This window comes from Sphaeramia orbicularis, chromosome 10 (assembly GCF_902148855.1).
Source record: "Sphaeramia orbicularis chromosome 10, fSphaOr1.1, whole genome shotgun sequence".
Taxonomy (NCBI): domain Eukaryota; kingdom Metazoa; phylum Chordata; class Actinopteri; order Kurtiformes; family Apogonidae; genus Sphaeramia; species Sphaeramia orbicularis.
This window is the reverse complement of record NC_043966.1, coordinates 15,530,523-15,552,997: the sequence shown is the minus strand read 5'-3', so window position 1 is coordinate 15,552,997 and position 22,475 is coordinate 15,530,523. Positions and strand designations below refer to the sequence as shown.

The 22,475-nt window shown below is 38.0% G+C and overlaps 1 protein-coding gene across 1 annotated transcript in view; it reads left to right on the top strand.

The window, feature by feature from the left end:
* ankrd50 (ankyrin repeat domain 50) overlaps positions 1-22,475 on the top strand; it is a 65,981-nt gene that overhangs the window by 22,716 nt on the left and 20,790 nt on the right. The window contains exon 3 of the mRNA XM_030145536.1: positions 9,523-9,755. Coding sequence (XP_030001396.1) covers positions 9,523-9,755 — 233 coding nt within the window. The remainder of the gene's footprint in view (positions 1-9,522; positions 9,756-22,475) is intronic.

Genomic DNA, 22,475 nt, shown 5'->3' with positions numbered 1-22,475 from the left:
TATATGACTGGAGAAGCACACTCACAATTAATTTATTTCCAGACACAAACTTTTGACAGAAGAATTCCAATTTTGTGACTGGCATTTTTCATGATTTTCTGAATTAACCTATATTATGTTACTGGAAGGTCTCAGAGCAGGGGTCACCAATCCCGGTCCTCGAGGGCTGGTGTCCTGCATGTTTTAGATATAGCCCTCTTCCAACACACCTGATTCAAATGATAAGCCTATCATCAAAGCTCTGCAGAAACCTGATAAAGACCAAAGGTGAGCTGGAAGAGGGAAACATCTAAAACATGCAGGATACCGGCCCTCGAGGACCGGGATTGGTGACCCCTGGTCTCAAAGCGTCTGTGTGTGTGTATCTGCACAGTTCTGAGAAATTGAGATGTTTTTAACTGACATATTTGGTACCTACAATTGAGGAATAGACCCATCTCCACATTAAATATCTCGGCAAGTTAATAGGACCAATATTTTGGCAGATATTTGTAATTTTGGAATACAACAGCCTTACAATCACATTCCGTTGCCCATGATGGTTGACCAGAAGCACAGTACCATGCTGCATGATAGGAAATGAAGTTAAAAACAAGAACGGCGCATTTACTAACTTCAGTCTCTAGATATTGGTATCAATTAGGGCTGCACGATTAATTGATTTTAAATCGAAATCGGATTTTTTAATTAGGACAATTTTTAAAAAAGGGAAATCGTAAAATCGATTTCATCTCTCTCATGCCTCCGGGCCGTGCGCCTCCGCGTGCCCGCGGGCTCCCGTAGGCTCTTCCTGTGACAGCGGTCTTTCACAGAAGTCCGTGTAATGACCGGACGTTAAATCTGTTCATGAACCCGCAGTACTTATACCAATATAAGCCGTGGCTTCACGCACGGATCCCGCAATTGAAATATAACTGCAAGCAGATCACTCATCTTCCGTTGTCCCGGATCCGTACCGTACTGTCTTCTTCCGAACCGGGTCCGGGTCTCGGGGTCATCAGCCTCAGCAGAGGAGCCCACACAGCCCTGTGCCCACACACATCCACCAGCTCCACACATAGAATCCCTCCAGTGTGTCCTGGGTCGGTCTATTCCATGCACGGATCCCCCAGTTTAAATAGAACCGCATGGGGAACACTCATATTAACCTGGTCCACGCACACACGCACGACTGATGCCTGTCACTGACTGACACTGGTATCACTTCTGTGGGCCAGATACCCAGAAAAGAAAGAAAAAAAAACTTTTTTTTTTTTTTTTAATAATTAATTTAGTCCTCTTACTTGCTAAATTTTTCATTCACAAATGTAAGTTCTGTAACACAAAACCAAATATTATTTATGTTTTGTAAGATGTTGAAATTTATTTAAAGCTGTTAGATAAATGTGGAAACAAAAAGGTTGTAACAACTATCAGTATTTGCTCTGATTTGGACATTTTCTTATAGTGTATTCCCCCTGACAAACTTATGTTATTTTCTTGTTGTATACATTGTTTGTATACTCTACTTCATTTCAAAGATTTAATGAAGAGACAAAACAAAACAAAACTGTAGGTTCATCACGTGATCCCATCACAGCTTTGAGGTCAGAGCAGTGGCTTGCATTGTGGGCTGCTCACGAAAACGACATGTTGACTGCTGTTGCCTTTTCTAGTTATACCCAAAATCGAAATCGAAATCGAAAATCGAGTTTTTAGAGGAAAAAATCGGGATTTTTTTTTTTGCCAAAATCGTGCAGCCCTAGTATCAATATGACCCATGGTTCCCCACGGGTCAGCGTGTTAGTTTCATATATTGGCCAACCCTAAAAGACAGTGTTAAAACCCCTTGTACAGGAGTAACCCATAAGACACGTCATAGCCATGATATTTCACTGTAGGCATCGTCATATGTCAGTCATGTAAACACCACCCATCCCTATAGTTGGTGACGTTGGTGCCTTAGTGAAGTATCCGGAGACTTTCTCGTTCACTGCTCATTCTCCATTATTGTGTCAATGTAAAGGGCGGACACGGGTAGTAAACAGTACTTCATTCTGTGACCTCTGGAGCTAATGCAGTATCTCTGCTTCGTGTTTATTATGTATATAAGTGTGTAGTCGTGTTTGGCATGTGGCACACATCTCAGGCTGTGCGTCCGCTCTAAAATGAGCTGTGTAAATTTGTAAGGCTCTGGCTCGGCGCCCGGTGCTGCCCTGTCGGCCCAGACATCTTCACTTAACGTCACACTGGAAGCATCACTTTGCACATTGTGGTGGGTGCTGTGGCAGCCACAGTCATGGACACAACATGGCAGATGGTGAGTGCATTTGATGCATTCCATCCCCCTCTTCCCACCCCCAGTTTTTGTCTTAAATAGCAATTGGCATCAACTTTAGCATATGTTGTGGACTTGAGCGAGGACCAGAATAGTTGGAACAAAGGTCCAACACCGCAGTGTGTGGCTGAATTACCTTTTAATTTTCTGGCTCAGGTATGCTGCAGCTTGTCTGACAAAGTGAATCAACTTTTCCTGGGCCTATTTTGTCTCCATGTACTATATCCTGTGGAGTTTTCTTTGTGTGCAGCTCTCATCTTTTGACTCTTCAACAGCCTGAAACTGGCTGAATTGTGGGAGTAGAATGGCTCTTTGTTTTGCCCACTTGCTGTCACCGTGGATTTGATTGTCTCAGTGGGCAACATGGCCTCAGACACAGCTATTCACACACAGTCACCCCTGTGGATGGACATTTCTTTTGGCAGGGATCCCAGATGGCGCTGCAGGTTCTCTGTGGGCTGCATCCATCAGAGGGAGTGATTGAGTGTGTTTCTGAGAGACTGAACGCCATCACGGGGGAGCGTGAACGTTCCGAAACCTTCCCTCTGCCAAATTTCACTTCTGGTGAGACATCAAACTGTTAGAGGTTTTGTGTAGTCGCTAAGGTTTGTCGGAGCTTTGGATAATCAGATTTAACTCTCCATCTGAGGAGAAATTACTTTTCAAAGATGTTGGATCAACTAGGCACTGAATACATGGAATAATAATTAGACAATCACTCATTTCATTTCAAGCGTCGTGTGAGGATTTGCTGTGTTTCTGTTTTCTACAGTACAATCATCACTTTTGGATTGTGAATGAGACAAAACAAGCAACTGAAGATGCCGCCACTGGTGTTGTAGTATTTTAGAATATTTACAGACTTTTAGCAGATTAAAATGAATAATAAATACAGAAAATCAAGTATCTGCTAATCTTTAGTTGGTTTAATTGAGTATCTGTCTTGGAGTCGTAGATTTTTGGGGGGGGTAAGTTGCTTTTAAAAGGGGGGTTGGATATCCAGTGTTTCATTTTGATACACAGATTTACATGTGTGAGCTGCACAATGGAGCAACATTTAATTTAGCTTAATTCATTTGTCTCAAGCTTTGAAGTAAAAAACAAAAAAACAAAACAAAAGCAAGTAATCAATTACATATGCACCCATCAACAGTCATTAATCACAGAAAAAGTAACAAAATACAATAAATTTAACATAAATGTACATATGTTTCAACTCATAATACACAGTTTAAGAAGGAACAGAAAGAAGCAAAAGCTTATCTAGTCCTGCCCCTTCCTTACGTTTATGTCAGATTCTTAACCGAATAAATTTCCTTCATTGGCTGTCACATTAAAATATTCATTCATTCATTCATTCATTTTCTGAAACTGCTTTATCCTCATTACAGTCATGAGGGTTGCTGGAGCCTATCCCAGCTACCTATGGGCAAAGGCGGAATGCATCCTGGACATGTCACCAGTTCATCACAGGGCTGACATAGAGAGACAAACAAATCACTCTCACATTCACACCTATGGGCAATTTAGATAAACCGATTAACTTATCATTGCATGTCTTTGCATGGTGGGAGGAAGCCGGAGTACCCGGAGAGAATCCATGAGGACGAGGGGGGGCATGCAAACTCCACACATCGACTGGTGTTGGAATCGAGCCCCCCAGGACCTCCTTGCTGTGAGGCATGAGTGCTATCCACTACACCACCATGTCGCCCTTAAAATAGTTAAAATAAATAATAAATAAGTAGTCATAGCACCTTTATATTGGTTGTATCACCAGTGCGCAACCATTCTGCCAAGAAATAAAAAATAAACAGAGAACTAAACTATGCAGGGTCTAATATGTTCACACATACTAACATATCATCCCATAGACCATAAATGAATGTCATTTCTTTGCATTAATGGTACCAAGCTGCTAAATCCATGAATAATTGGGCATCTGCTGCTGAGTTTGTGTAGCCAACGCATATAGAAGGAAACGTATCTTCACCATATTCAATAATTGAACCAAACCCCATATAAAAATGAGTGTTTTTCACTGCACTTTTTTAATAGACCTGCACCAAAATGCATTGTGGGTTTATTAGGGCTACGTCCTTGACCTATGTCCTACCCCATCCCAAGTTTCATAAAAATCTGATTTAGACTGATTCTAATAAAATCAGTTATTTTAGTGTACTCCTCCTAACAGACGGACGGACAGACAGATGAATGACCTTTGGTGGAGGTAATGGAGTGGGATTTAGTGGCGCTCATATTCATTTAGGTTTTATTCATACGCAATAGCTCTGTCAAGTAATGTTGGAGGTTTGTTTGAGTGGGACTAAGCGAAGGTTCTCTAATGTGGTGCAGTTTGGAAGTGAATATGAATATATGTAATACCATAATAAGTGTTTTATTATGAACATACAATTGAATTTTCCATTAAAAAAAGATTTGTACGCTGTGTAGCCCAGTCTGAATCAGGAGGTCAGGCTTTAGAATGAGCACATCTCTTCTGCAAATGTGACTTATATGAATATAATTTAAGTGTTTATCACATTTAGGTAATTACACAAATGAAACCTGAAAAACTGCATTTTCCTACCACGCGCCATGGTCATGGAATAATCTGCAAAAAACTCTTAAACTACAAACATTCATCTCCGTTAATAATTTTAAAAGTATCATGAAGAATGCAGTGAAAGAGGAATGTCACTGTTTGTCTAGAGGCTGTTACAGTTAAATAATTGTTCTTCTATTTTATTGTTATACTTATTTATTGTTATACTTTTGACTTTGTATGGCTGCTACCTTGGCCAGGTCTCCCTTACAAAAGAGATTTCTAATCTAAATGGGACTTTCTGGTTAAATAAAGGTAAATAAAAAGAAAAAATATTGTTATCACAGATGTCATTCAGAGAAATTTAGTCAGTGAAATACTAGTACTTTTCACTACAAACCAAAGGAATAACTCAGGAAAATGGCCTCCTGTGCGTTTTCCAGTACTTACAACTAGAAACACACACCTTCACTCCAGCCATTTCTGTCCTTGTGTGCTTAAGGATAATGAACTTGGGGTAAAATGTGAGCTTAAAATGGTCGATGCTTAAAAATGAAATGACTCTGTAGCCGCAGGGTTAGTCGGAGGCTGTTGAGCCAAAGGATGTCTCATTAAAACTGTATTTTAGTGTTTTATGACAACGCTTACAAGCAATGTCAGTTCCATTAAGGTAGAGTGGTAGTTAAAAAGACCGTCCCATCATCCGGAAGGTGACCGATTTCATCTGTGTGACACCTACCGTGAAAAACCTCAGACGCCCCAAAGCCATCTCCTCCGTTCAACCAAGTTTTCACATGGATTAATTGATTTGTTCAACCCCTTTTAAATGTTTAATTAACCTAGACCCAGATTAAAATGTCACTAACATGAAAACCTCAGATCCTTTATCTTGGCCTGTTGAGCTGGAAGTAATTTTACGAGTCTTGGGAAATGACATTTTCTCCAAAGGATATCTTATGGCTGGATTCAATCTGTTGGTGGCAGTCACACTGGAACAGAGTTCTTGCCAGTACAAACAAAACTCTGCAGAACAAAAAAAAAAAAAAAAAACTGCTTGGCTTTCTCCCTTGAGATAAGAATTCGTGTGACGTTACACATCAGCTCTGTCTGCAGTTTTGCATTGATAAAAGGTTAATGTAGCATTTAGACCGTTAGATTTCCATGCCCGACTGAGTATTGATGCAATGTTTAACCCATTAAGACCCAGCGTTACATTTCTGGAAGCTCCCAAGTGATTTCTTTCTCTCTATTTAACCTTTATTAACTCATAAAGACCCAGTGGTAATTTAGTGGCAGTTCCTGAATGATTGTTTTTCTGTAGATTTAACCTTTCTTAAATGATTTATCACCATTTATTACAATATTACCGTCTGTGTTCTGCATTTTTTTTCAGTGAAAATCATGTATTTTCCTATATTTAATTTGCTGATCATGTAAATGTTTATCGAAGCACCAGAGTAAAGTTGAGGGTTATTGTTTCAAAAAGAGAAAAAACTGCAGAAAAAGCGACTTTTTCAGTATAATCTATCATTAACTGAACATAAACAAAGTGTGTCCATCCACTGCCACTGATACAACTCCATGGGTTTTACTGGTGAATCAATGTTGTAGAAGATAACAGTGTTTCCATTTTCACTATGGAGCATCTGAATGTCCAAATGGGTCACATCTGATGACCATGAAAAGATGACAAACTGTATTTTACACCAATTATTTACATGGATTAATATAATTAGTGGATTACCAGGTATTAAACATTTTATATCAGTAGATGATTTTGGTCGCTGGTGGCTGTTTGGGTCTTTATGGGTTAAATGATTTATCACCATTTATTATAATATTATCCTCTGTATTTTGCATTTTTCACTGTAAATCATGCATTTTCCTGTACTTAATTTCCTATATTTAATTTAGATGTTCATGAAAACTCAGTAAATTCAAAGGTCATTATATCAAAACAGAGAAAACTGAAGAAAAAGTGACATTTTCAGCAAAGATCTCAATGATTAAACATAAACCAGATGTCTCCACCCACTGTCATAGGTCAAACTCCATGGGTTTTACTGGGGAATCAATGTTGTAGAAGATGACAGTGTTGCCATGGTAACTATGGAGCCTCTGAATGTCCAAATGGGTCATATCTGATGACCATGAAAAGATGACAAACTGTATTTTATACCAATTATTTACATGTATTGATAGGATTAGTGGATGAGCAGGTATTAAATATTTTAGGTCAGTAGATGCTCGTGCTGGTGGATGTTTGGGTCTTTATGGGTTAATGCAGAATGCTACCCAACATTTTTTGTTTTATTGCTGTATGCCATGGGGCTGGTTATAATGTGTTTTCATACTTAGATGCAGAGAGATTTGTTAAAATTTTTCCCTAAGACAAGCTCCGGAAAAAAAAATGTTAAGTTGTCATGATAGCTGCTAAACACGTTTTTCTCCATGTCTTTGATGTCATCTCAAGGCCAAACATTTAGCTCACAGGCAAAGTTTTTTTTGTCGAACAAAACTTCTCACTGAATTATAAATGAGCGTATCAGCTCTGGATGTGTCTGCTGCTCAGATCATCTGCAGCGGGGCCTCCTAATAGATGCAGTTTGGATTGAATGGAGACACATTTAAAGGCCCACACTTTGTCCCAATTGAGACTGATGAACTGACATCGGTTCGCCTCCAGAAACTCACTCTGTTTTCGCTGATACTGTGTGGTGTTGTAGTGGCACTGTTGCATCAAACTAAACAAACCTCAGGAAACAATAGGGCTTCTGTCAACGTTTCAATTCAGAACAGAGCTCAGTTTTGTCAGAGGCAGAAAAAAACCCAGTTACATTTCACTGATATACAAATTACTTATGATTTTAGCCCTAAAGAGGAATTAATCAGCTTTAATATACTGCAGTAAATCTAAGTTAAGACAGGCAATAATACAAAAAAAAACCTAAAACACACACAGATTTTACAAATGAACTGCTCATACAAATGATTATGTCATTGACAAGACTTATTAGAGTATATCCATATATTTTAAAGGAGTGATATTTAGCTTTTTTTTTAAAAATGGAATTATGTATTTTAAAACATTTCCCTGTGGTCTACATAAACTGTAAATGATATGTTTGGGTCTGAATTCTTCATTAATTCAACTCCACAGGTCCATCTTCAACCCTATTTCCGAGTAATGACACCAGAAATTTCATTTTGAGCGCTGGCCCTTTAAATGCAAATGAGCCACGTCATGCCCCACCCCCTCCAGGTTGTTGGCTGTGCTGCTCTGTCCCGTTCAACTAACAACTGAACATTTTAGGTAATCTGCTTGAAGTTTGGACATATTTTCAGTATGGACTACAACTGCTGTTGCTGATAAACAATTTTGTTGTACTTGGAGAAATGTCCGTCAGAAGTATTGACCTTATATATGCAAATGTCGTGACATAACAAATTAAGGAGGAATTAAAACAAGTTGTAGAAATCCACTCAATTTTTGCCAAAATGAATATAAAGATAGCTTTTCAGCACCTGGAGAGTTCAAATTCAAACTTTTTGACCCATTAAGGTCCCCAAATACATAAATAAATGTACCAAAGACTAACACAAGTGGGTTTAGCAAAATATGACCCCTTTAAAGAAGCTATTAAAATTAAATTATATGTTTATCAATGTAGTTTTATGGTATATTCCTTAACCTGTTTCTTCCACGTCTTGCTACTGTTTGCAGTGTTTCTCTTCTCATTGCAACCTATCATAGTTACATAATGAAGGGAAAACATTTTTATTACCTCTGCCAAGGAGGTTATGTTTTTGCTGCCGTTGGTTTTTCTGTCTGTCTGTCCATGTGCAAGATAACTCAAGAAGTTATGGATGGATTTGGATGAAAATTTCAGGATGATGCTAGCACAAGGAACAAATTATTAAATTTTGGTGGTGATGGGGGGGGGGGGCGGCTCTGATCTGCCTTGGTGGAGTTCTGTGCTCTCCCAGTGCTTTTCTAGTTTTGTTAATATATTTATATTTTTGTATTTTGTGCTCTGTGTAAAACCAGGATTACTGTCAGGAGTCTACAGCCAACTGTCAACCACCATCAGTTCTCTGAATTTGTTAAACGGCCAGCTTTATTTACTTTATTTCATCACTGACACACAATGAAACCTGTCATACAATCTCCAGCAGGTTTACATGGACTAATAATATTCCAAACTCCAAAGAATCATTAGAACCTCTGTAAAATGCCATGTACCTGAGCCCTGTTAGTTCATATTACCTCGTTCTACAGCTGTACATGTTCAAATGAAGACAGAAATGCTTTATCTATCTGTTTTAATAAAAATGCATTCGCTTTAATAAAAAAAAAAAAAAAAAAAAAAAATCACTCGTAGCTTTGATTTATGCATGAAAATTTATTGCATTTAATTGAAAATACACAGATGTATATCTTGAGTATCACCATTCATTGTAAAAATAGTGAGATGTTATTCTTGGTCTGTATCATCCAGCCCTCCTTGTTACCTCAAGCGACTGATAAATTAAATCAGCCACTGGTAGTTGCTTATTTTTAGCTTGACTCTAAACGTCTTTCTGCAGTGATTTGTTTCTAGTAGATTTATCCCGACGACAGAACAGTTCAGTAACATTTCCCTCACTGTTTTCTCGTCAGATGTGTCCTGTTGCCTCTGCTGAGTGTGAAGCCTCCCCAGCAGGCTCTGTTCCTGCTGGTCGACTCCATCGATGAGGGCTGTCAGCTGGGGGAGGGGGAGCAGAGGTCATCCCCCGGCTCCCCCAGGACCATCGCTGAGCTCCTGGCCAGTCATCATGAGTTCCTGCCTCCGTGGCTGTTGCTCATCTGCTCCGCACGCAGGCAGAACAAGGCCATCACCAAACTCTTCACAGGTAAATACTGAGCTGTTGTTTGGGCATTAACACCAGTTTTGGTCCGTTTACAGTATATTTATCCATCTGAACGGCAACATCTGAAACTGAATGGAATAATACGAGATCTTCCATAAGGGAAACCACCAGAAATAATGAGTTCAACAGTGTAAATATAGTAAATGTGTGTCCAAATTCTCCTTTGTGTATTTAGATACTTTTAGGATGAGGTCTCGGGCTAATTGAGTTTTCCATGGATATATGTAGTTTCCATTATTCCATTTTTACATATTTGATTTGGATTCTTGACATAGAAATGGGCCAGGAATGATGTCAGGTCAGGCAGCATTTTTCAGCCAATATATAAATTATATGCCTTATGCAGTATAGTAATGCATATATAACCTCAACCTAGTATCTTTCCTGAGCTAAATTTTATATCCACAGTTAATTAAACACTAGAAATGTAATTTCTGCCACTAAACACCTCTAAATTGAAACAATAATAAGACATTAACTGCTGCACATTGTGAATTCACCACTTTTGCCAAAACATACACACTTTTGTGACTGAATTCAGTGCATTTCACTAAGAAATATTCATGTTATGACATTTAATTCTGCTGAAATTAGGCTTAAAACTATAAATTAACACAGTAAAAAGGATATGATCCCAAATGAAACCAACAGTTACACTAGATAAATCATAAATGATCCAAATCTGAAAATCTTTGGAAAGATTTGAACACACGCCAACCTGCAGGGTTCCATTTATATATTTATATGCTGACATGCTGCATCCTGTACATTTAGATTAGATTAAATAGAACTTTATTGATCCTTTGGATAGAGCCCTCAGGAAATTGAGGTTCCAAAAACACAACACAACACTGGATATACACACAAGAAATACTACAACAAAATAGCAAAACAATAATTCTAAAAAAGAAAACAGTATTTAAAAAAAACAAATCAGGCAATTGCACATTGTAAAGTATTGTAGAAACAACAAGTAGCAAGGTGGATAGATAGATAGATAGATAATCACAGCATAGAAGTTATAATAAGGTGGTAACAGTAATAGTTATAATGATATATAATAATGCTAATATTAAGCAGCGGTAAGAAAACTAAATTACCAGCAACAAGAAAAAAGACATTGCCCAGTGGAATAAACGATAAACAACCTAACCAACATTAAGGTCTTGTGACATTTTAAAACCCATATGTAAAAATAATGCGTGACCTGAATTGCTTGTGAAGTGATCTGATTTCATGAGACACTGATTTATGGGACACCATTTGCACTCGTCAGTACCATTTAGAGGTTGTTTTCACTCAAAGGAAGCGGTTTTTCAGTCGTAATACGATACATTTCACCTGAGAATGCAGTTAAAAATAAATCCTGCAGCGTTGCTCCTTTCCCATCCTGGATGTTCAGATTTTAGACATTCAAAAGGTTTTCTAACATTGCCCAGAGAGATTAGGGTCAGCGCTGCAGACCCCTGCGAGTATTGAAGCGCTGCGTTGACGTCCTGTGACACGGTGCCATACCAGCTGTTATTATCTGGTTGTCAGGCGGGCGGCCCACTCTGTGGCGATGAGCTGGCATCACATTAATCAAGAACCTGACTGTGTGGGAGGAAGGCTCCTCCGCAGGCCCAAACTGCTATGTGTTCCCCCTCTACCTTTCCAAAACCACTGATTGTGGGAGCTTCGCTTGCCCTTGGCTCGCCTTGCAAAGCATTACGTAATAATATCCCAGCAGTCAAAGCAGCCCCCGTGCTCAGGAGATGTATGATGTCAGGTTCGAAGCTGAACAGCTTCACATTTCTTTCCTTCCTTTCAGTATTACTGTGCTGTGGTACAGTATCCAAACATTATTGGAGGTTTTTCTTGTAAACAGAATTTACAGCTTTAAAAACTCTTTCTACTTTACATCCACAGTCTGTTATTTTTATGGAAATAAAGTAAAACTGCCATACGGGGGGAAAAAACCCTTCTACTTTGCCTTATGTGTAAAATAAATCAGCAGTTAAATGAAGAGCTTATATAATTCACTGTGATATTGTTCTGTTTTCATTTAAGGGTGATTCATGGACGGTAAACTGGCAAAAAAAAATCATATCTTGATGCTTCTTTTGTTTTGGAATACAGACAGATTGTAAACTGGTCTGGATTTCTCTGTTTGCATAAATTAAATTATAGTATTTGATGGGTTTTTTGCATAAATTGACAAAAATTCCACAATTACCTTTATTTTTAAATTTAAAAAAATGTCCAAAAAATGTGGGATTATTATTATTATTATTATTATTATTGTTGTTGTTAATTAATTAATTTATTTTTTAATTAGCAAAAAGTGACACATTCACATATTTACACAACCAACATTTCACACAACAATAGCGGACACCACATAACATGTAACATATACAAAGATTATTGGACATATGACGATGTAGAAAACACACAGATCTCTGTATCCATAATTACCTTTCAACATATTGTAATCCAGGTGATCTGACAGGACATGAGACTTTCCCTGTTTCCATACTGTAGAATGTTTCTGGCAATTTCCAACAGATAGAAGGGTTAAATATGTGACTGACAGCAGTAATTACAGATCGCTGATTAGATTCTGTCAGATGGGATTCTATTGCTCTACTTTGTGTCTCAACAGGGGATTTTGGTAAAGTGGTTTCACATTTCCATATTAGCATGAACTAAGTCAAGTGGTTTGTATTTATAGTCAGTTATTTGATTTGGACAGAGAAGAGAGAGTTGCAAAAGGAAAGAAGAACATTTTTCCTTCTGATTTCAGCTGCTGCAACTTAAAAGTATAATATTACAGATTAGAATACTTCCACTATGTGTAGTAATTATTTGGCGAAATAAAATTAGTACCTGGGTTTGAAGACTGTGTGTAGTTGAAACCCTATAAGCGTTAAAGGACTGTTATTTTTACCTGTATGACTCTTGTGTTTTTGCACTATTTACTTTGACATTTATTGTGTTTTTTGTTAGTCATTTCTGTCCTTTTTGTTTTTAATCCCGAGGTTTGTTGGATGAGGAGAATTAGCTGAGTTTGTCATTAGCAGTGAACATTAACTCAATAAAACAGCAAAAATGCACATATTTGTCTTTAAATTACATTCCACTGTGCACTTGTCAGATTGGCTTCTTTATTTGTCTTTGTGTTGAGGAAATCATCTTCGACTTTGTGAAATGCTGAATATTTTTCCCAATTTAATAGCCTTTGACTAATAGAATCATATAATCAGTAGGTTTAATAATAGTTGTAGCTGTAATCATAATAATGATATTGTCAGATTGTCTGTTTCTACTTTGATTCATTTGACCCTTTGATGCATGAATTACGAGACCCTAAGTCAAGATTTTTTTCCTCAGTGTTTTTATTCCTCTTTAGGCATGAAAAAACAATGTGAGTGAAATTTTTTTAATGAACCTATTTTTTTATTCAGTTACAAAAATCTCCACTCAGCTGGACCCCATGCGTTTAATTTTTTAAGTAAAGAAACATGAAAGTGTAAATGATTTACTGTGTGAAAACTATGAAATAAAAACATTTTTAATGCAGCTAATCTGATGTTTTCTCTCAATTTACCATACTCGTAATGCTAGTTATTACTCACTTCATGGAGATAATATGCAAAAAAAACAAACAAACAAACCTTTTTGTCTTAGAAAACTGTTAATTACAGTTTAATAACAAATAGCAATTGATTTACACTCAAACATGTTACTGCAGATCAGGTTTATCTATAACAGCAAAGTTACAGTAATGGTATGAATTGTAGTGTATGGGATGATGCATAAGCGTCCACTGTGTTGGCTGATATGGAACTAAAACAACAAAAGCCATGAATATACAAGAGAACAGCTGTAGAATAGATGTCCACTGTAGTGAACGCTATGCATGAAAGGGTTAAGGATGACTTATATAGTCCTTGTAAGATAAGAGGTCTTTGACTGTGCACTAAACAGACGCTTCATATTATACCTTCAGCTGAATTAGCACGAGAAAAGCATTGTTATTGGACTGAGTGTAATGAGCCACATGGACTTGGACAACAACCAAGGCTTTTAGACTCATGTTCTCTTTCAGAATGGCTGTTATTTGTGTATTGATTGAGTATAATTTCATGATTCAGCTCCGTGTCCCATTATCAGAGCACCTGTCTCTCATTATTGTCGCTGCTTGCGTGTTTACCTGAGCTCACGCTGTAGTCTGAAAGTAGGCTGGAAATGATCGGGTACAGCGCCAGGGATTTAGTGAAATCTTAAGTGTGGGTATGGCAGAGGTGTAAGTGCAGTTTTAGATCTGATCGCTGTTGACGGTGGCGTGGACAGGGGACCGGAGGTACGGGACACCAGAACCGGCTTCGGAGTGTGTTGTGGGTGTCATGCATCTAATTCAACAAACCAACTGTGATGCAAGCTGCCCACTTCATAATTGCAAAGATATGCCCACCCACTCTTTCCTGTCACATCAAAGCTTGTGCGTAGGTGCCTGTGGTGGATTAGATTCTGGATGGGTATCAGAGTGGAGTATAAAGCATCCTCAGTATTTTCCAGAACTTTGAGTCTATAGACAACAGCTGGAGACCAAGTTTGAGTTGATTTCCAGTTGAACAGCGGTTTGCATTAAATTCTGTTTTCTGATGCAGTGTAGACCTGAATCGTCGGGTTTTTTGTGGAGCAAGTTGCCTGTTTCACTAGTGACGGACAGATTGAACACTGCTTTGCCAGTGATTATTTCAGTTTGTAAAGAAAATGTCGACAAATCTATACACTTTTGTCCTCTCTCAAAAATAATGGGATCTTGCTATCTGCTGATAATTTTCATTCATAACTTTTTTTTTTTTTTTTTTAAATCACCAGTGGGCATTGATGTAATTTGTACATTTTTTAATGCAAAATAGATGCACTGACAGAACTGTAGTACAGTACTGTGCACAAGTCCTAGTCCAACATTAGGTTTATTTTAATAAAGTTTAAATGACCACACATATGCATTTGATTGCATATGTGAAGTATGAACAGCAGTAAAAACAAAGGTTTCAGTGGAAAAAACAGCATCTATAAACCAAAGTGGTCGTATTTAGTGTGACCTCCCTTTGTACTTAACATGTCTTTAACCTTTTTGTTCAGACAATATGAGATTTATTGCATTAATTTTCTGACGTTTTATACCAGGTTTCATTCAACACATGACAGATGTTTGTAATTGTTTGTGCAGCTTCTTGTCATGGGGTCAGAGGTCACACTAAATAGTCATTTTAACCTTTACACCCCATTTAATTCAGTTTTTGTGCGTCTGTCAAGGCTGTGCACATATTTCTTGTATTTTCTTGTTGTATGGGACAAAAAGAGAATGAGACATGAATGTAGCCTATTCACTTCAATCTTAAAAAACACCAAAGCTATAGGTGGCTTAAGACTTGTGCACAGTGCTGTATATATCTAATTACTCGATACAAATATAGTAGTGTTAGAAACATTTTCAAGGTCAGGAATTTTGCATCTCCTTTTATCAAATGCAAAAAGCAAGAACTTGACACTGGCATTATTCACCAGCCATGTCTTGAAAAACCTGTATCTGTCGCCCACTAGAACATACTGCGTTTTCCTTTGTAGCATTTCATTTGATCCTTTTGAGTTTGTGCAGTGAGATGCTCCGGCAGATCTACAATAAGCCTTGGTGTTCCTCCCTTTTCTGATGCTTTTAGCAGCAGCGTCTTTGTTTTGTCTACATTCAGTCTTCCGCTTTTAGTTCAACGCTGGAAATTCTTCTGCAAGACTGACCTTTTTTCCCTCTCGCAGACGGACGTAGACACACAAACACACTCACCCCATTACCGCGTCCTCCATTAGCTTGTGTGACTTATGATAAAGACGACAGGTCAATTCCTCCTTATTCATGCGGCACTGGACCTAAAATAGACCAAAGGATTTCAGGGTATTACACTGAGGCCAAGTGTCCCCTAAAAATACCTTCAGTATTGTTTACAAGTCACAGATGGCAGTGACCTGCCAAACGACTGCACTTTCATGCTCCATGCAAAGCCAACTCTTATTTTATATGAACGGCCTATTTTGTCTGGGGTGGAGGTTGTGTGGGTTTCCCAGTATACTCTGGTCTGCGGTGATGGGAACTCTGTGGTTCTGTGAATATAGTGTCGATAAAGTTTGAGGAATGACCTTTAACCATGAGGCCATTTTGCAGAAAAGTTGCAAGACTGGATATTTTTATTGTTTTTGAGCTTTGCAGAAAACTTTGGGAGCTTCTGAAGACAGAAACTGAAGAGTTAAACGAGTGATATTTTGTTTTTGTTTTTTTTTAAAAATGGAATTATTTATTTGAAAGCATTTTCCTGTAGTCTATATAAACTGTAAATGGTATGCTTGGGTCTGAATTCTTCATTAATTCAACTCCACAGGTCCATCTTCAACCCTATTTCTGAGTAATGACACCAGAAAGGTCATTTTGAACGCTGGCCCTTTAAATGCAAGTGAGCCACTTCACACCCCGCCCCCTCCAGGTTGTTGGCTGTGCTGCTCTGTCCCATTCAACAAACAACTGAACATTTTAGGTAATCAGCTCGAAGTTTGGACATATTTTCAGTATGAGCTACAACTACTGCTGCTGACAAACAATTATGGCATACTCGGAGAAATGTTCATCGGAAATCTTGACCTTATATGTGCAAATGTGGTGACATAACTAGTTATAAAATGTAACAAATTAAGCAGGAAGTGAAACGGGTTGTAGAGATCCACTTGATTTTTGCCAAAATGAATATAAAGATACCTTAACTCTCTCATTAACTATTAGGGTCCAAATACACAAATAAATGAACCAAAGACTAAATAAGTTGCCTTTGATTGCTGACACATAGTCTGACACACAATATGTTCATCAGTTGGAATGTTTTTTCCTTTTTTTCTACAAGAGATTACCCCCCCCCCCCCCCCCCCCAAAAAAAAAAAAGAGCAAAACTATGAATTCCTCTTTCCTTGCTCAACTGTTATTCCTTGTGTCTGTCTCAGAGAGGAATGTGCTTTGGGAAGTTTTCAACACCTCTGAGACCAAGCAGGAAGAAGGAGGCATTCTGACTTGTGCAGCAGAAAGCCTCACTCGCATCCGCTCGACTAATGCCTCACAAACAAAGACTGTTCTGTTTGTGAGGAGGAGTACAAGAATTTTGCAGAGTATCTCAGGCTGACTCACATTATTTGATCACTCAGTTCTGATTAACCCCACTCCTCCTCTTTCATCACGAACCAGAACTTCAGTCTGGAGATACTAATGAGCGCAGGTCGGACTAAAAACTCAAGAGATCATCTGTAGTATCGGTGCTTCTTCGTGTCCCGAGGAAAAAAAACAGCCTTTTTTTTTTTTTTTCCTGTTTTACCCCCTCTGTGTGCTCTGCTACTGTAAGGCCATGATAGGGGTAGTGGAGTGGAAACACTTAGGCAGCGATTTTGGTTGGATGCCGGGTAGAATCTGTGCCAATTTAACGAGGCCTCCAGCAGAAGGGAGGGCGAAAGAGAGGGGAATGAGGGCGGAGTGGAGGTGGGAGATGGGGGGGGGGGGATGCAGTGCTTTTAAACAGAAACAGCCTCTCAGATATCTACTTTTTACTGCACTAAGATATCTAGATGATTTAAGATCATTCACTGTAACTTAATAAATGCATAACAAACAAGAAATATGTCTTTAATACGTATAAATTAAACACCTTATTATGTGTTTATGAATGGTTTCTGTCACTACAGTGCCCTTATTATAAAAATGTCCCATTAATTCTTTTTGTAAATCGCTCACAGCATTCGATCCAGCCTTGTGTGTGATCTTTTAATCATGTGGAAACATCACTCAACTGTAATGTGTACCATCTGCCCCATATTGTTTATGGGGCATGCTTGTCAAAGTCAGTGTTTCAGTAGTATTAAGTATTGAAACATGCACATGAGGACATATATTAAAGGAAATTAACAATATACTCATAAATAATTGTATGATAAGGGAAGAACGGTGTTTTACCTGACTTTCTATTAACATTGTATGTGTTGCATTGTTAAAAGTGCATCTTTTTTTAAGTACTTTATCAAAGTAGTGCAACTCATTATCATTGGTTTCCTCCTGATTTATTTTAAACTGTGCTGTAAACGTGGAAAAACCTCAATTTAACACAAACCAGACTGTCAAACTTTTATTGCAACTGTCAAACTTGAGTACAACTTTGAGACTGGACACTCCTTACCACTTTATCTTGTCATGAATGTTAACGGACGAAGACTCTACCATGATCAAATACAGGAGTTTAGTATAGTTTATGCATGTATTTGACTAGGAGATAAAAGAGGGAATTTATGGTGTCACCGATCAGAGATAACTTGCTGACAGTCAAAGCGGGGTTAATGTTGATTATCTCATTCCAATGGGTCCTGTCAGTGGGTTGGATACTTGGCAGCAAGTGAACAATAAGCTCTCAAAGTCGAGCAAAATGGCAAGAGTATGAATATGAGGCCAGATCATCTCCAGAAGGTGTTGTTCATTCCCAGTGTAAAGTGCTTCGTATCTACTGAAAGTATCAAATGAACAACAACCAGATCTCAACCAATCCAGCGTCTATGGGAGCAGAACGTTATTACCACCTGTCTAATTTTGTGTAGGTTCCCCTTTTTCCTCAAAAACGTCTCTGAACTGAGGCCTAGACTCCACCAGACCTCTGAAGATCTGCTGTGGTATCTGGACCAAGACATAATCAGCAGATCCCCGAAGTCCAGGAAGTAGAGAGGTGGACCTCCATGGATCAGATTTCTTTGTCCAACACCTCCCACAGATGATCAATGGTCCTGGGATTGAGACGTCCTTCCTGAGTCCATTTTTTAGTCAGTACTAACCACTGCAGACCAGGAACACCCAACAAGACCTGCAGTTGTGGAGATTCTCTGACTGTTATCATTGTTACCATATCAACCTGGTGACTCAGTTCCTTATGTTGATCATTTTGCTGCTTCAATGATTAAATGTTCGCTTTCTGTCTAATATATCCAACCCAATGAAAGGCACCATTGTAATAAAACAATCAATGTTATTACTAGTTCTTCTGTCAGTGGTTATAATGTTACAGCTGATTGGTGTATTTAGTGAATTTCTTTCTATAATCCCTGGACACAACAGGAAACATTAAATACAAATGCATATGGTCACCTTCTTAACCCTTATTTAAAAAAAAAAAAACAAAAACAAGAAAAACACATATAATGTGAAAGGACATGTTCCTTGGACCTGAGATTGTTGACTCACTGTCTTCACTGGAACTGTTGCTGTCACTGTGTTGTAATTTATGTGAAAATGACCAAAAATAGTCACTTGCCCAAGAAAGGATTAAAATAATGATCTAAGGTATAATATTCAAATTTTTCAAAAAACAGAAGAAACTGAACCAAATGTACAGTTTATGATAACTTTTGTTATTTGTTGAAAAACTTGAAAATGATGACTTTTGTTATTATTTTAAGGTGACAATATGAAAGCTAAACCTCAATAGTGGTTTTCTTTCTTCCAGATAAAGGATATCTAAGATAACAAACTCCCTGCAAAGAACAGAGATTAAAGAAAATGATTGTTTTTTGTTTTTTTTGTATCTTTTTACCCGCTTCCTACCTTTGGGGAGAGGTAAAAAAATATATAAATAATAAAATAAAAAAATTAATGAAAATGGAAAAAAAAGAAAGGAAATTTAATAATATTCCAGTTTTTAAATCTAGTCAAAATCCATCTATTTTACTAACTGAATCCAAACTAAAACCAACTGTCAGTAAAATACATTTGTGTTAAGATCTGAGATTATCGGAGTGAACAGAAAATTGCGACTCAAATCTCCGCTCCACTGTGGAAGCGTCTTGCAACTAATCCACAAATACTGAAGTAGATGACTGAGTAGATGACAATGATACAGCCCAGTTTAAAGGAAACACAAAGTGCAATCTCGTGCAAGCTGTATTTAGGATTTTGAGAAAAATGCCAACACGAGCAAGGGATGAGGAAGAACGGAGGAGGCATGGATTTGTTGGCGGCGGTGCCAGTACTTGTAATAATATAGTAACACTGTGTGATTGGAGCCTTGAAAGATAATGGCTGCCATAAACAACCACATTCCTGCTCAGTGTTACAGCAACTCAGGGTAACGGCGAGTTCAAATAGGTTGATTTTCACTGTCGTAAAGTGCATTATTTTTTGCATTTTCTTCCCAGTTTTATGCTGATTTCTCGCAGTAAGTTGTAGGGGGCACTTGGCATCCAAAAACGTATCCACTCACAACCACACATAAAAGCCCCTCGTAGTTATGAATCACAGCTGTAATTAAGATGGTTATATTCCTGGCTCAGTCTGAGGAATGTTATAGCAGAGTGTGGCGACTTTAAGAAGACACTCATCCTGTGAAGCATTTCATGGTGGAGGTTTATTCATTTCCTTCCTAAGATGACACATTGGCTCATTTACATTTACAGAGGTGGCAAAAGTACACACAGTCTTCATACAAGCAGAAGATTTAGAGCATCTTTACAAATATAGACTCTGAAAATTTATTTATAAAAAACTGACTCATACTTTGCAAAGATGCCTGAACATCACATTAAATCATGTGAAGACAATTTAAAGCATTCTAAATAAATAAAATTAAATTAAAAAACACCCTGAAAATATTAACTTCATGCCAGTGTGTAAATTCTTGTTTGGTGTCGGCAACAGAACTTGAACCGTGATGGTTCTATTTGTTTTTTTTTTTTTTTTTTTTTTTTTTTACATTATTGTCACCTTGCTTTTGTCATTTTTCTCTTATGCTTGGGTATGGTATAGTGATGTCCCAATCTGGAATTTTTTGGTTTCAGATCCAATTTTTTTTTTTTTTTTTAGGATTAGTTTTGTCGATGCTGATCTGATACCGTTCCGATACCGACTTTTTACAATGAAATTTTTATTTAAATTTGGAGTCATAATTTATAGGTTATATTATTTTACTTTGTTTTATTTTACGTTATTGCAGCACTAGTGCAGACAGTGTTTTGTAGTAGATTTGGTAGCTCTGAGATAAATATAAGTCAGAAGTCTGAGTCTCTTATTTTTCATACACAAACAGACTTTCAAGGACTCACCACATATAAGCATTTAACCCCCCCACACACACACATCTCCATCTGCCTCACAACATTCTTCTTCTCTGCCTGTCCCCCTCCCAGAACCAAATCCATTGAAAAAGTTCCATCACGTGACCACGTGTACTATGTTTATAATGTCTTATGTATGTGATGTATGTGCTTGCATTATCTTCACTGTAATTCTTTCGAAGGATTTGTGTTGGGCGTGTGCACACACAGCGACTGGCAGTGAGCGAGAGCCTGCTGCAAAACAAATCTACCCACGGGTACAAATAAAGTCACCTTGAACCTTGGTATTCCTTTTGAGTAAAACCCATTCTCTTATTAATCCTCGAATTTCATATTTTGACCCAAGACTGTATCTTGGAAACTTCAGCCAACCATCATTTTTGACTTGATTTTTCTTTATCAGTGACTCACACGTAGTAAAATGTCACTACTTTTATTCTGGAAGCATTTTACTTGTAGACCAGTGTTATTTGACAGTGAAAATACGGTCTGAAATGTGGACCATGATGCAAAATGAAAATACTCAGTTTTGAGAATATGATGACTAAAAAGTGGTGCAGAAATTTGTTAGAAATGTAAGGGAAAGTAAAAAGTTGTCAGATGAATTAACACTCACATGTGGCTGAAACGTATTAACTTCAGCCCAAAACTAATCAGTGAGTCTGCCCGCATGCCCTCAAAGTTTATAGATTCAGTCACTACAAATTCCACAGACACTGTATAATAAAAGCTACACTTTCAGGAAATTATGCGACTCTGAGGTGGGTCTGTGTTTTTGTTTCCTACTCTGTCCCTTTGGAGAGCGAGTATCCCCTCTTCAAGGACCCAGACCACATCTTCCACCTCCACTTTGCCCATGAATAGAGCTTTCTTTGCCCACCTACCAAGAGCGCAAGTTGATTTACCACCAGTGATCACAAATGAAAAGAGCAGCCCTGTTTAAAGTGTGCAGCCTCCTCCACCTCTCAGAGCAGCTCTTTGTCCAGGAGCCCAGGGCTGAATATGACACAGGCCTCGCTCGCCCCTCCGCTAAAGGTCAACTAAACCCTTAACATCTCTCTGGATGTGCTGCATGTGTCTGTATTTTTTTTTATTTTTTTTTTTTTCGGTCAAATGTAAGACCTCAGTGGAGGCACCGCGAGAACTTCTGGCCAACTGACAACACAAACACGGCCGTAAAGCTGCAGAGACAGTTTATTTCTTCTAGGCTGTGGAATGCTCGCTTAACGAAAGACAAAGATGGCTCTTCTTACAGACTCTCCAGTAAATGACATATTGTGACATCATTCAGTTTCTGTGATTCTCAAAGTTTTATTCCACTTTTTAAAGATAATAAACTGCTGCAGAAGAGGAAGCTCGAGTATAAATAATCATGTTTACTGACGTTATCTTATCTTTAGTCTGGAAGAAAATGCTTAATATCAAAGAGATGCGTGTTTGATTACAACTTAAATGCAGGTTATTGAATACACATGAAATACTTAAAAAAAATCAGATCAGATAAATGCATTTAGGCAGCAGTAAGAGACTGATGTC